The sequence below is a fragment of the Erythrolamprus reginae genome, chromosome 5, assembly GCF_031021105.1.
Source record: "Erythrolamprus reginae isolate rEryReg1 chromosome 5, rEryReg1.hap1, whole genome shotgun sequence".
In the NCBI taxonomy this organism is placed as follows: Eukaryota; Metazoa; Chordata; class Lepidosauria; order Squamata; family Dipsadidae; genus Erythrolamprus; species Erythrolamprus reginae.
The window spans coordinates 13,394,692-13,407,380 of record NC_091954.1 but is presented as its reverse complement, the minus strand read 5'-3'; the positions used below and the strand labels follow the sequence as shown (position 1 = coordinate 13,407,380).

The 12,689-nt window shown below is 41.7% G+C and overlaps 1 protein-coding gene across 1 annotated transcript in view; it reads right to left on the bottom strand.

Annotated features, from left to right (window-relative positions):
- Positions 1–12,689, bottom strand: part of ARID5B (AT-rich interaction domain 5B) — a 207,688-nt gene that overhangs the window by 86,337 nt on the left and 108,662 nt on the right. Inside the window, exon 4 of the mRNA XM_070752083.1 lies at positions 6,734–6,964. Within this exon, the coding sequence (XP_070608184.1) occupies positions 6,734–6,964 (231 nt within the window). The remainder of the gene's footprint in view (positions 1–6,733; positions 6,965–12,689) is intronic.

Genomic DNA, 12,689 nt, shown 5'->3' with positions numbered 1-12,689 from the left:
TTATTTATTCATTTGTCCAATACACAATACATATGGAAGAGAACAGACATGAAGTAATATATATATATAAAGATAATATGTAAAAATAGAGGAGAAGATATATGAAAGGAAGAAAATATATATGATATATGAGATAAAGGAAAGACAATTGGACAGGGGACGAAAGGCACACTAGTGCACTTATGTACGCCCCTCACTGACCTCTTAGGAACCTGGAGAGGTCAATCGTGGATAGTCTAAGGGAGAAATGTTGGGGGTTAGGGGTTGACACTATTGAGTCCGGTAATGAGTTCCACCTTCGACAACTCGATTGCTAAAGTCATATTTTTTACTGTCAAGTTTGGAGCGCTTAATATTAAGTTTGAATCTGTTGCGTGCTCTTGTGTTGTTGCGGTTGAAGCTGAAGTAGTCATTGACCGGTAGGATGTTGCAGCATATGATTTTGTGGGCAATACTTAAATCGTGTTTTAGGCGCCGTAGTCCTAAGCTTTCTAGACCCAGGATTGTTAGTCTATTTTCGTAGGGTATTCTGTTTCGAGTGGAGGAGTGAAGGGCTCTTCTGGTGAAATATCTTTGGATGTTTTCAAGGGTGTTGATGTCCGAGATGTGGTATGGGTTCCAGACAGATGAGCTGTATTCAAGGATGGGTCTGGCAAACGTTTTGTAGGCTCTTGTGAGTAGTGTGAGATTGCCGGAGCAGAAGCTACATAGGATCAGGTTAACAACTCTAGAAGCCTTTTTGGCGATATTGTTGCAGTGGGCTTTAGCACTTAGGTCATTTGATATTAGTATTCCAAAAATGACAAAATGAGCACCCAAATTGTTGGGGGCAACATGCTTACTTTCTGTAAACCGCTTAGAGGGGTTTGTAAAGCACTGTAAAGCGGTATATAAGTCTAAATGCTATTGCTCTTTATTTCGGTTGAACAAATACAATATTTTGGTTTCTAAGAAATACATGAAGTTGATATTTCCTATAAAGCAGGGGTCTCCAACCTTAGCAACTTCAAGACTTTAAGAACTCTGGGAGTTGAAGGTCCACAAGTCTTAAAGTTTCCGAGGTTGGAGTCCCCAGCTATAAAGGTTTTTATTTATTTATTTATTTATTGGATTTGTATGCCGCCCCTTTCCAGAGACTCGGGGCGGCTAACAGCGACAATAAAACAGTGTACAATAGTAATTTGGTATTGATGATTAAAAATCAATTAATATAAAAACCAAACATACATACATACATACCATGCATAGAATTGTAAAGGCCTAGGGGGAAAGAGGATCTCAATTCCCCCATGCCTGGCGGCAGAGGTGGGTTTTAAGTTGTTTACGAAAGGCAAGGAGGGTGGGGGCAGTTCTAATCTCTGGGGGGAGTTGGTTCCAGAGGGCCGGGGCCGCCACAGAGAAGGCTCTTCCCCTGGGTCCCGCCAGGCGACATTGCTTAGTTGACGGGACCCGGAGAAGATCATCCACACTTAATACTGAATAATACAGTGTCTACTATTTGGAATCAGCAGCAGAAGATAAAGTTGGTGCCATACGTTAATCATTAAATACACTCTTCAGGAATTAGAGACCCAAATTGACATTTTACCTAGTCAGGCACATTTTTGCATCACAGTGCAGGGTGCTTTAAATAGAAATATTATAATCTAGTTTAATGATATGTAGTTTTCATTTTAAAAAAAATCTGGAGCTTGACTTATCTTGCATTCCCTTCCTGTCAAATCAATCTCTTCTTGATATACTTTTGCTTCTCTAAAAGACTCTGCTGATTATTGTCTGGCTGCCCAAAGTCATAGAGATGGCGTAGACATTTAATATGTTATCGTTATTACTATTGCTCTGAAAAAGAGCAGCATTGAAAGCTCTTTTTTAAGAAATGGGACAATCACTTGCACCCCTATAAATTGCTCTCGTCTTTGCACATCCGACTGTAAAGCACATCCGACTCAAAGCACGTGACTTAATTAACCAACCAACCAACCAACCAACCAACCAACCAACCAACCAACCAACCAACCAACCAACCAATTAATTAAATTTGTATGCCGCCCACTCCCAAGGGATCCAGGGCGGCTTACAACAGTAAAATAATAAAACAATATAAATAACTTATATATATGTTTTTTATGTCGGATCACCCTGGTATATTGAAGGAACGTCACAGCTCCTTTTTGCCTCTAGGCCCAACCCAGGGCCATTACAAGGCAGTTAATTTATTCATAGCCGACAACTATATTCTGTATGTATCAAATGTTTTTTGCTGAAATTTTAAAATTAAGGGAGACTAGGATGGCACCATTTCGGCCTTGTTCTGGCCTCATCAGCTAGCCACACCCTTACTGGGATTTGATCCTCTGCCTTTGTAAAGCAGAGAATTAACAGCTGAGCCACCAGACCTGATCCCTTCAGCTTTGTATCTTTGTACATGTGATACATACAGAATATAGTTGTCGGCTATGAATAAATTAACTGCCTTGTAATGGCCCTGGGTTGGGCCTAGAGGCAAAAAGGAGCTGTGACGTTCCTTCAATATACCAGGGTGATCTGACATAAAAAACATATAGCACCTCCCTGGTACAAAGCTGAAGGGATCAGGTCTGGTGGCTCAGCTGTTAATTCTCTGCCTTACAAGGCAGAAGCTGCCGGATCAAATCCCAGTAAGGGTGTGGCTAGCTGATGAGGCCAGAACAAGGCCGAAATGGTGCCATCCTAGTATCCCTTAATTTTAAAATTTCAGCAAAAAACATATATGTATCACATGTTTTTTGCTGAAATTTTAAATATATACCGCTCAAAAAAAAATAAAGGGAACAATCAAATAACACATCCTAGATCTGAATGAATGAAATATTCTCATTGAATACTTTGTTCTGTACAAAGTTGGATGTGCACAACAGCAGGTGAAATTGATTGTCAGTCAGTGTTGCTTCCTAAGTGGACTGTTTGATTTCACAGAAGTTTGATTTACTTGGAGTTATATTGTGTTGTTTAAGTGCTCCATTTATGTTTTTTGAGCAGTTTATATATAATAATATACATTATTATAAATAATATAAAATCCCTTAAATTTTACCGATACAATCATACCATATCATACATCCTAATTAAATCTTATATAGGCTGGAATTAAGAGATGTCAGTTCTCAAGGTCCTCAAGCCTGCTGGCAAAGCTAAGTTCTGGTTCAACCAGAAGTTGGCAAATGGACCATTTTCTGGGGAAGTTACTGCATGCATAGGTGCAATTATCAAAATTGTATTTCATTTTAATTAAAATTAATTTTTCTTTAAATCACGGGTTTCGTGCTGGCATTACAACCTATGGACTGTGGACACCATTTAAGTCAAAATAAACCGGCGAGAAACCTCACATTTACTGATGAGATTCCCTAGTTGGGTCATGAAACCCACCAAGTTCAGACAGCACCAAGATCCAGTTCAGCCCTGAGTTCTTCCTTTCCACCAAAGCTAAGACAGACTTCCTTGTATAAAGGAACCTGAGCTCTATAGCTCCCAAAATTGACTGAATAACACCATCGTTTATAGTGATCCATGGGAAAACCCATTCTTTTCAAGTAGGCAGCATCAGAATATCAAATACATTTTCTCCTTGTCTTCATCACCAACAGATACAAATGGTTTCACATTATAAAGATTTATGAACATCATCTAATTTGTAAAGTGATATGGCAAAAAAAAAAAGTGATTTACACAGCACAGATTAAGAGAACTCATAAAATCAACCTATCACCAGGAATTGGGAAAGTTGGCTCTTCTATGACTTGTAGACTTCAACTCCCATAACACCTGAGCCAATCATACTAGCTCAGGAATTCTGGGAGTTGAAGTCCACAAGTCTTAAAGTGGCCAAGTTTGAAGACCTTTGTGACCTAAGGCAGGGGTTGGTGAAGTTGGCTCTTCTATGACTTGTGGACTTCAACTCCCATAACTCCTGAGCCAATCATACTAGCTCAGGAATTCTGAGAGTTGAAGTCCACAAGTCTTAAAGGGGCCAAGTTTGAAGACCTTTGTGACCTAAGGCAGGGATTGGCAAAGTTGGCTCTTCTATGACTTGTGGACTTCAACTCCCATAACTCCTGAGCCAATCATACTAGCTCAGGAATTCTGGGAGTTGGAGTCCACAAGTCTTAAAGTGGCCAAGTTTGAAGACCTTTGTGACCTAAGGCAGGGGTTGGCGAAGTTGGCTCTTCTATGACTTGTGGACTTCAACTCCCAGAATTCCTGAGCCAATCACGCTGGCTCAGGAATTCTGGGAGTTGAAGTCCACATGTCATAGAAGAGCCAACTTTGCCAACCTCTTGCCTATCCCAATAATTAAACTTGTGCAGGGCCCAGCGACAGTACTATAAGACTGGGAAGCCTCGCCACCATTTTTGTCAACCTCCCCAAAGCAGTTTCTACTCATAAGGACCAGCCTTTAAGGGCCGGTTGTGCAAATAGTGACAAAGAGGGCCTTCACAAAGGAGATTAAAGGGCTTCTCTGCATCCTTAGCAAAAATTATCCCATGCTCCGGGGCTCTTCCTCTGCTTTGTTCATGGTGCACACCTCTCATTTCTCAACACACTTGGAGATTGCTGAGGATAGCTTCTGTTGTGGTTAGCTCTGGCCCTGCTCCTGCCCCAAGGACTGTGAATGTGGGGGAGACATCCACATGCTGCAGGCCTGTTTTGCCCCCGGTGGAATCTGCTGATGAAGGCTCCTCTGACCAAGAAGACATGAGTGACAGGGAGGAGGAGAGTGGGTCAGACAGCTCAGAAGGAGATCAATTATCTAGCTCCTCCTTGGATTCAGAACAAGAGTTAATGATACAGCCACGCATGAGGAGAGCGATGCATAGGCAGCAACAACTGAGAGATTATTATCAAAGAAAATGAGGCCACCTGTGGCTGGGTGGGGCTGTGGTAATCAGTGAGGCTGCTATAAATAGCAGCCTGTGGGTTTGGCCATTGAAGAGGATTATCTGATCCTTGTGTTTCGTGACTGCTTTACTGACTTTGACCTTTGTGTGCTGATTTTTCCCTGCTTTGAAACTAAACCAGAGCAAAGTGTGTGTCACTTTGTGAAAGAAGAAGGACTGTAAATTGCCTCACACCTGCAAGCTAAGTATCACAGAACTGATAAGGGACTTGCACAAATTACCAGTTTGTTTGGAGAAGAGTGCTCTTTGCTATACCAAAAGAGGGCTTGGTTTAAGTGAATTTTCATTATAAAGACCATTGTTTTGAATTTTCAAACGTGTGTGTGTCTGAAATTTGTACCTGTGAATTTTTGGGAGGATTCTACCAGAGAGCCCGACAGAACAGCTTCCAAGCAGCCAGGCGAATCTTGCAAAGGATGTTGCTGCTCTAATGTTGTGTAGGGAGGTGCTTCATTCCCACAAACATGCTCCGAAAACATCTCTTGGTGCAGCCCAACATCTCTTGGTACTCTGCACATTTAGGGACTGAAAACTGTAGAACCCGATGAAGCTAACACTGATCCCGTATTAACAACGTGGCTCCTGCTAGAACTCAGCTCCACAAAGAGCCCATTCCCTCCATTATTATTATTATTTATTATTATTTATTAAATTTGTATGCCGCCCCTCTCCGTAGACTCGGGGCAGCTCACAACAATAGTAGCAAAACAATATGTAATTCAAATCTAATGATTTAAACTAAAAACCCATAATTTAAAAACGTGCACACAGCACACCATACATAAACAATATAGGCCTGGGGAAGTTATTTCAGTTTCCCCATGCCTGACGGCAGAGGTGGGTTTTAAGGAGTCTACGAAAGGCAAGGAGGGTGGGGGCAATTCTAATCTCAAGGGGGAACAGGTTCCAGAGGGTTGGGGCCGCCACAGAGAAGGCTCTTCCCCTGGGACTCGCCAGACAACATTGTTTAGTCGACGAGACCTGGAGAAGGCCAACTCTGTGGGACCTAATTGGTCGCTGGGATTCGTGCGCCAGAAGGCGGTCCCGGAGATATTATGGTCCGATGCCATGAAGGGCTTTATAGGTCATAACCATCACTTTGAATTGTGACCGGAAATTGATTGGCAACCAATGCAGACTGTGGAGTGTTGGTGTAACATGGGCATACCTAGGTAAGCCCATGACTGCTCTCGCAGCTGCATTCTGCAGGATCTGAAGTTTCCGAACACTTTTCAAAGGTAGCCCCATGTAGAGAGCATTACAGTCGTCGAACCTCGAGGTGATGAGGGCATGATGGGGCCCACGAACTCATCTGAATCGTGAGTCTCCTTCAAAGTAAGCAATATGGAGCTTAATGGCTTTAAGCATATTACTCAAGAGCTCTAAAACCAAGGACTGACATTTTGATAATAAGTCAGAGCCATCTCGAGCTAGAAAACAACTCGCAATCTCTCCGCTGGTGCACAATTGAAGAATAAAGGAGGTCCAGCAAAACTCAAAGAATAAGCAAACCTGGAAGAACGAGGCCCAATGCTTAAGAATCAAATGCACCGTGAAGCCTTCAAAGCTCTCTTCAATGTCATCTCCATTCCCTAACAAACCTGCTGCTTTCCTAACAGGGCTTTTGCCAGTGATGTAGATGCCAAACTATATGGGCTGTTAGTTCTGAGCAACTCCTTGGCTTCTCAGTAAAGTAGAACAATGCTTTTCGCCAGCCATTGTGACTAAGTCGCAATTCCAAAACGGGGAACAATTGCAGAAAGCCCTGAGATGGAAGGAAAGGTGAAGGGACTTACCAAATTCATCACACACGTGCTCATTTTCGATGAGTGTAGGGTGCTCAAATGTGTCTCGACAGTAGAGGATTTGAGATCTTTGACTGATGGCTGCAACACCTCCTAGGGCTAAGACGAACTGGTCTGCTTGCACCGAGTATGGTTTGCCCTGCATCCGTTTCCGCATAGAGCGATAGCGGCAGTACTGGGGGTAGCTGAGGATCAACACATTGACATCTTCCTCCTCCTCACCTGAGAAAGAAAGAGGGAGCAGAGTGTTACTGAGTCCCCAGACAGAGAACCAACCCATCCATCCATCCATCCCAGCAACCAATCAAGCATCCGTCTATCTATCCATCAATCCATCCATCCATCCATCCATCTGTTGTGGTTAGCTCTGGCCCAGCTCCTGCCCCAAGGACTGTGGATGTGAGGGAGACATCCACATGCTGCAGGCCTGTTTTGCCCCCGGTGGAATCTGCTGATGAGGGCTCCTCTGACCAAGAAGACATGAGTGACAGGAAGGAGGAGAGTGTGGCAGACAGCTCAGAAGGAGATCAATTATCTAGCTCCTCCTTGGATTCAGAACAAGAGTTAATGATATGCGGAGAGCGATGCATAGGCAACAACAACTGAGAGATTATTATCAAAGAAAATGAGGCCACCTGGGGTTGGGTGGGGCTGTGGTAATTAGTGAGGCTGCTATAAATAGCAGCCTGTGGGTTTGGCCATTGTGGAGGATTATCTGATCCTTGTGTTTCATGACTGCTTTACTGACTTTGACTTTTTGTGTGCTGATTTTCCCCCGCTTTGAAACTAAACCAGAGCAAAGTGTGTTTCACTTTGTGAAAGAAGAAGGACTGTGAATTGCCTCACACCTGCAAGTTAAGTATCACAGAACTGATAAGGGACTTGTACAAATTACCAGTTTGTTTGGAGACAAGTGCTCTTTGCTATACCAAAAGAGGGCTTGGTTTAAGTGAATTTTCATTATAAAGAACATTGTTTTGAATTTTCAAACGTGGGTGTGTCTGAAATTTGTACCTGTGAATTTTGGGGAGGAGTCTACCAGAGAGCCTGACAGAACACCATCCATCCAAGCAACCAATCAAGCATCCATCTATCTATTGATCAATCCATCCAAGCAACCAAACATCCATCCATCCAAGCAACCAATCAAGTATCCATCCATCCACCCACCGTTTTCGGCTTCATTGTCTGTCCTGCCCATCAGTTGCAGGTCCCAAAGACCACATTAGCAGGGTGGATTTATGGCACTTTTAATCACAACATTGCAACCAAATCTTTGCACAAGACCTGCTGTTTTCAATCATAGATGTAAGGCCACATTTCCCCAGGGTTTACTCGAGCTGCGTTTATGTGTGGCAGTTTATACATTTAGCGCATGGCATATTGTACACGGACTGGCAATATATATTAACATTTCATCTAGATTAGCAAAGCGCAATAAAATATAAATGTTAACGAGATCTGTTGTTCAAATACCAATGTCTAGGCCATCTAACCATTGAAGCATAGCATTGTTTATATTTTTTTAAAAAAATCAGATACTGGTCTGGTTTAGGTCCTCAGCTTACAGCTGGTCATGATGTGATCTAAAGTTTAACGTGGGACCCAGCAGTCACACCGAAGGCGGGATGCTATTATCTATCTATCTATCTATCTATCTATCTATCTATCTATCTATCTATCTATCTATCTATCTATCTATCTATCTATCTGCCTATCTATCTATCTATCTATCTATCTATCTATCTATCTATCTATCTATCTATCTATCTATCTATCTATCTATCTATCTATCTATCTATCTATCTGCCTATCTGCCTATCTGCCTATCTATCTATCTATCTATCTATCTATCTATCTATCTATCTATCTATCTATCTATCTATCTATCTATCTGCCTATCTATCTATCTATCTATCTATCTATCTATCTATCTATCTATCTATCTATCTGCCTATCTATCTATCTATCTATCTATCTATCTATCTATCTATCTATCTATCTATCTATCTATCTATCTATCTATCTATTGGATTTGTATGCCGCCACTCTCCGCAGACTCGGGGCAGCTAACAACAGCAATAAAACAGCATATAATAATAATCCAATACTAAAACAGTTAAAAACCCTTATTATAAAACCAAACATACGTACAGACATACCATGCATAAAATTGTAAAGGCCTAGGGGGAAAGCGTATCTCAATTCCCCCATGCCTGGCGGCAGAGGTGGGTTTTAAGTAGCTTACGAAAGACAAGGAGGGTGGGGGCAATTCTAATCTCTGGGGGGAGTTGGTTCCAGAGGGCCGGGCCCGCCACAGAGAAGGCTCTTCCCCTGGGTCCCGCCAAGCTATGCCCCGTTTATACAGAGTCCTGGCAGATGAGGGGTGAATCCTGTTCAGGATTGTGTATCAGTGTTTTGGTATTACTTGAGGGTTGTTGGTTTGTTTTTCCCTCCTTCGCTCCCTCCCTCTCTCTCTTTCTCTCTCTTTCTCCCTCTCTCATTCTCTCCATCCCTCCTTTTCTCTCTCTCCCCTCCTCCCTGCCTCTCTCTCATCTACAACCATTTTATGAATCACAGGAAAGCACATTATTAAAATGATGGCAATACTATTCAGGCTTATTTTAAAGGGATATTTTAAAGCCAACTCATCACTAAGATTATATATTTTTTACCTTGATCTTCTATACATTAATTAGATTTTGACTCAAAGCTGCAAAAGCAGTAACGAGAAGGAAAAACAAAAGAGCAATATGAATTCAATAAGAGTGCTGCGTGGCATTAACCCCACCTCACCCTGCACACCTTTTGCAAAAAGTCCAACCCAAAGACAAAAGAAGGGGGTCAAAAAGCATTTACGTTTGTTTAAGCAAAGACCAACAAACGATTCCTGGAAGAAATATATAATTTCCATCACACCAACAACAACCAAAGGTCGCTCTATCTCTCCACACTGAAACGGGCAGGAGAAAAACCCTTTGATTTCTTTCAGTAGTACTTAGTAAATGTTACTATGGTTATATGTTAAAATTATAGCACTGTGTCAGAATGAAACATTTGAAGATAATCTGCTTTGCGCACAAGCATGACTCTCAAATTCTCATTTTCTCTGTGGAAAGTGGGACGCCCAGTCAATTGTCAGCTCCTTCTCCCTGGGGTTTGATCATTTTTATTTATTTATTTTTATTTATTTATTTATTTTATCCAATACACAATAATATGCAATGAAGGTTATAGAGGATATAGTAAAGAAGAAATACGAGATATAGGAGAGACTATAGGACAGGGAACGGAAGGCACTCTAGTGCGCTTATGCACGCCCCTTACTGACCTCTTAGGAATCTGGAGAGGTCAACCGTGGATAGTTTAAGGGTAAAATGTTGGGGGTTAGGGGATGATACTACAGAGTCCGGTAATGAGTTCCACGCTTCGGCAACCCGATTACTAAAGTCATATTTTTCACAGTCAAGTTTGGAGCGGTTAATATTAAGCTTGAATCTGTTGTGTGCTCTTGTGTTGTTGTGGTCGAAGCTGAAGTAGTCTTTGACAGGCAGGACATTGCAGCATATGATCTTGTGGGCAATGCTTAGATCATGTTTAAGGTGTCGTAGTTCTAAGCTTTCAAGACTCAGGATTGTAAGTCTAGTTTTGCAGGGGATTCTGTTTCGCATGGAGGAATGAAGGGCTCTTCTTGTGAAGTATCTTTGAACATTTTCAAGGGTGTTAATGTCTGAGATGCGATATGGGTTCCAAACAGACAAGCTGTATTCGATGATGGGTCTGGGAAAAGTTTTGTATGCTCTGGTAAGTAGTGTGAGATTTCCAGAGCAGAAGCTACGTAGGATTAGATTAACAACTCTTGAAGCCTTCTTGGCGATGTTGTTGCAGTGGGCTTTGGCACTTAGATCTTTAGTTACTAGTATTCCGAGGTCCTTGACCGAGTGGGGATTATCTGTGATAATTTGTTTATTAAGTTTGTATTTGAAGTTCTGATTCTTTTTGCCGATGTGTTGGACAGAGCATTTGCTGGTTGAGATTTGGAGTTGCCATGTGTTGGACCAGTCAGAAACTGAGTCTCGGTCTGTTTGCAGACTTGTTGTGCTTTACACAACTGAAGAAAAAAAGTCGAAAAACACTGGTTTACACTATAGTCGCCCCTGGAAGCAGAAACAGGATTTTTAGGTCAAAGTCCAACCCTCACCATTAAGGCTCAAACTGACTTTCAAGATCAAAAAGTCTTTCAACTCAACGGAGAAACACATAAAAGGCGCTTCTCCTGCTGGGTTTCAGAAAAACGCCAATGATTATTTGCTAACCACCAAATCCAGTTTTAACATCACTGCGCTTCCCCCCTTTTCAAAAACACACATAAAAAAATAATCTCCGAACTGGGATTTTTGTAGAACTGGATGGGAAGCTACGCATGTCCCTTCCTGTACCTAATTACCCAGCTGCAGAAACCTGCCAAAAATTTTGCCCTTAATCGCATTAGTCCAAACGCATTCCAATGCCAGGAGAAACACTTTTTCTCTCTCGTTTAACCGATTCCAAATCTGTATGAGATGAGCTATTTTTGAAGCATTATCTCCCCTTTCCTGAGAAGAAAAGACAGGGGCGTTTTCTTGCTCTCTTATAGAATAGAATAGAATAGAATTTTTTATTGGCCAAGTGTGATTGGACACAGAAGGAATTTGTCTTGGTGCATATGCTCTCAGCGTACATAAAACAAAATATACATTTGTCAAGAATCATGTGGTACAACACTTAATGATTGTCATAGGGGTCAAATAAGCAATGAAGAAGCAATATTAATAAAAATCTTAGGATACAAGCAACAAGTTACAGTCATACAGTCAACATGGGAGGAAATGGGTGAAAGGAATGATGAGAAAAACTAGTAGAACAGAAGTGCAGATTTAGTAGAAAGTCTGACAGTGTTGAGGGAATTATTTGTTTAGTAGAGTGATGGCGTTCGGAAAAAAAAAGTTCTTGTGTCTAGTTGTCTTGGTGTGCAGTGCTCTGTAGCGACGTTTTGAGGGTAGGAGTTGAAACAATTTGTGTCCAGGATGTGAGGGGTCAGTAAATATTTTCCCCGCCTTCTTTTTGACTCGTGCAGTATACAGGTCCTCAATGGAAGGCAGGTTGGCAGCAATTGTTTTTTCTGCAGTTCTGATTATCCTCTGAAGTCTGTGTCGATCCTGTTGGGTTGCAGCGCCAAACTAGACAGTTATAAAGGTGCAGATGACAGACTCAATGATTCCTCTGTAGAACTGTATCAGCAGCTCCTTGGGCAGTTTGAGCTTCCTGAGCTGGCGCAGAAAGAACATTCTTTGTTGTGCTTTTTTGATGATGTTTTTGATGTTAGATGACCATTTTAGGTCTTGAGATATGATAGAACCTAGAAATTTGAAGGTCTCTACTGTTGATACTGTGTTGTCTAGTATTGTGAGAGGTGGAAGGGTTTCTCTTAAAGTCTACCACCATTTCTACGGTTTTGAATGTGTGCAGTTCTAGATTGTTCTGGTTACACCACAAGGATAGTTGTTCAACTTCCCGTCTGTATGCAGATTCATCATTGTCTCGAATGAGTCCGATCATGCTGGTATTTGTATTTGTATTTATTAGATTTGTATGCCGCCTCTCTCCGAAGACTCGGGGTGGCTAACAACAATATAAAAGACAATATAAACAAATCTAATATTAAAAATAATCTAAAAAACCCCAATTTAAATAACCACTCATACATACAAGCATACCATGTATAAATTGTGGTGGGGCTCTGGGTGTGTGTTTGTTGCTTTCATTTATGGCATTTCTTTCACCGCACATATGACTGTACGCAGTAATGGGCAGCCAAAATTTTTACTGCCACACTGTGGGTGTGGCTTATTTTGTGGGTGTGGCGTAATGGTCATGTGACTGGGTAGGAGTGATTGACGGCCATGTG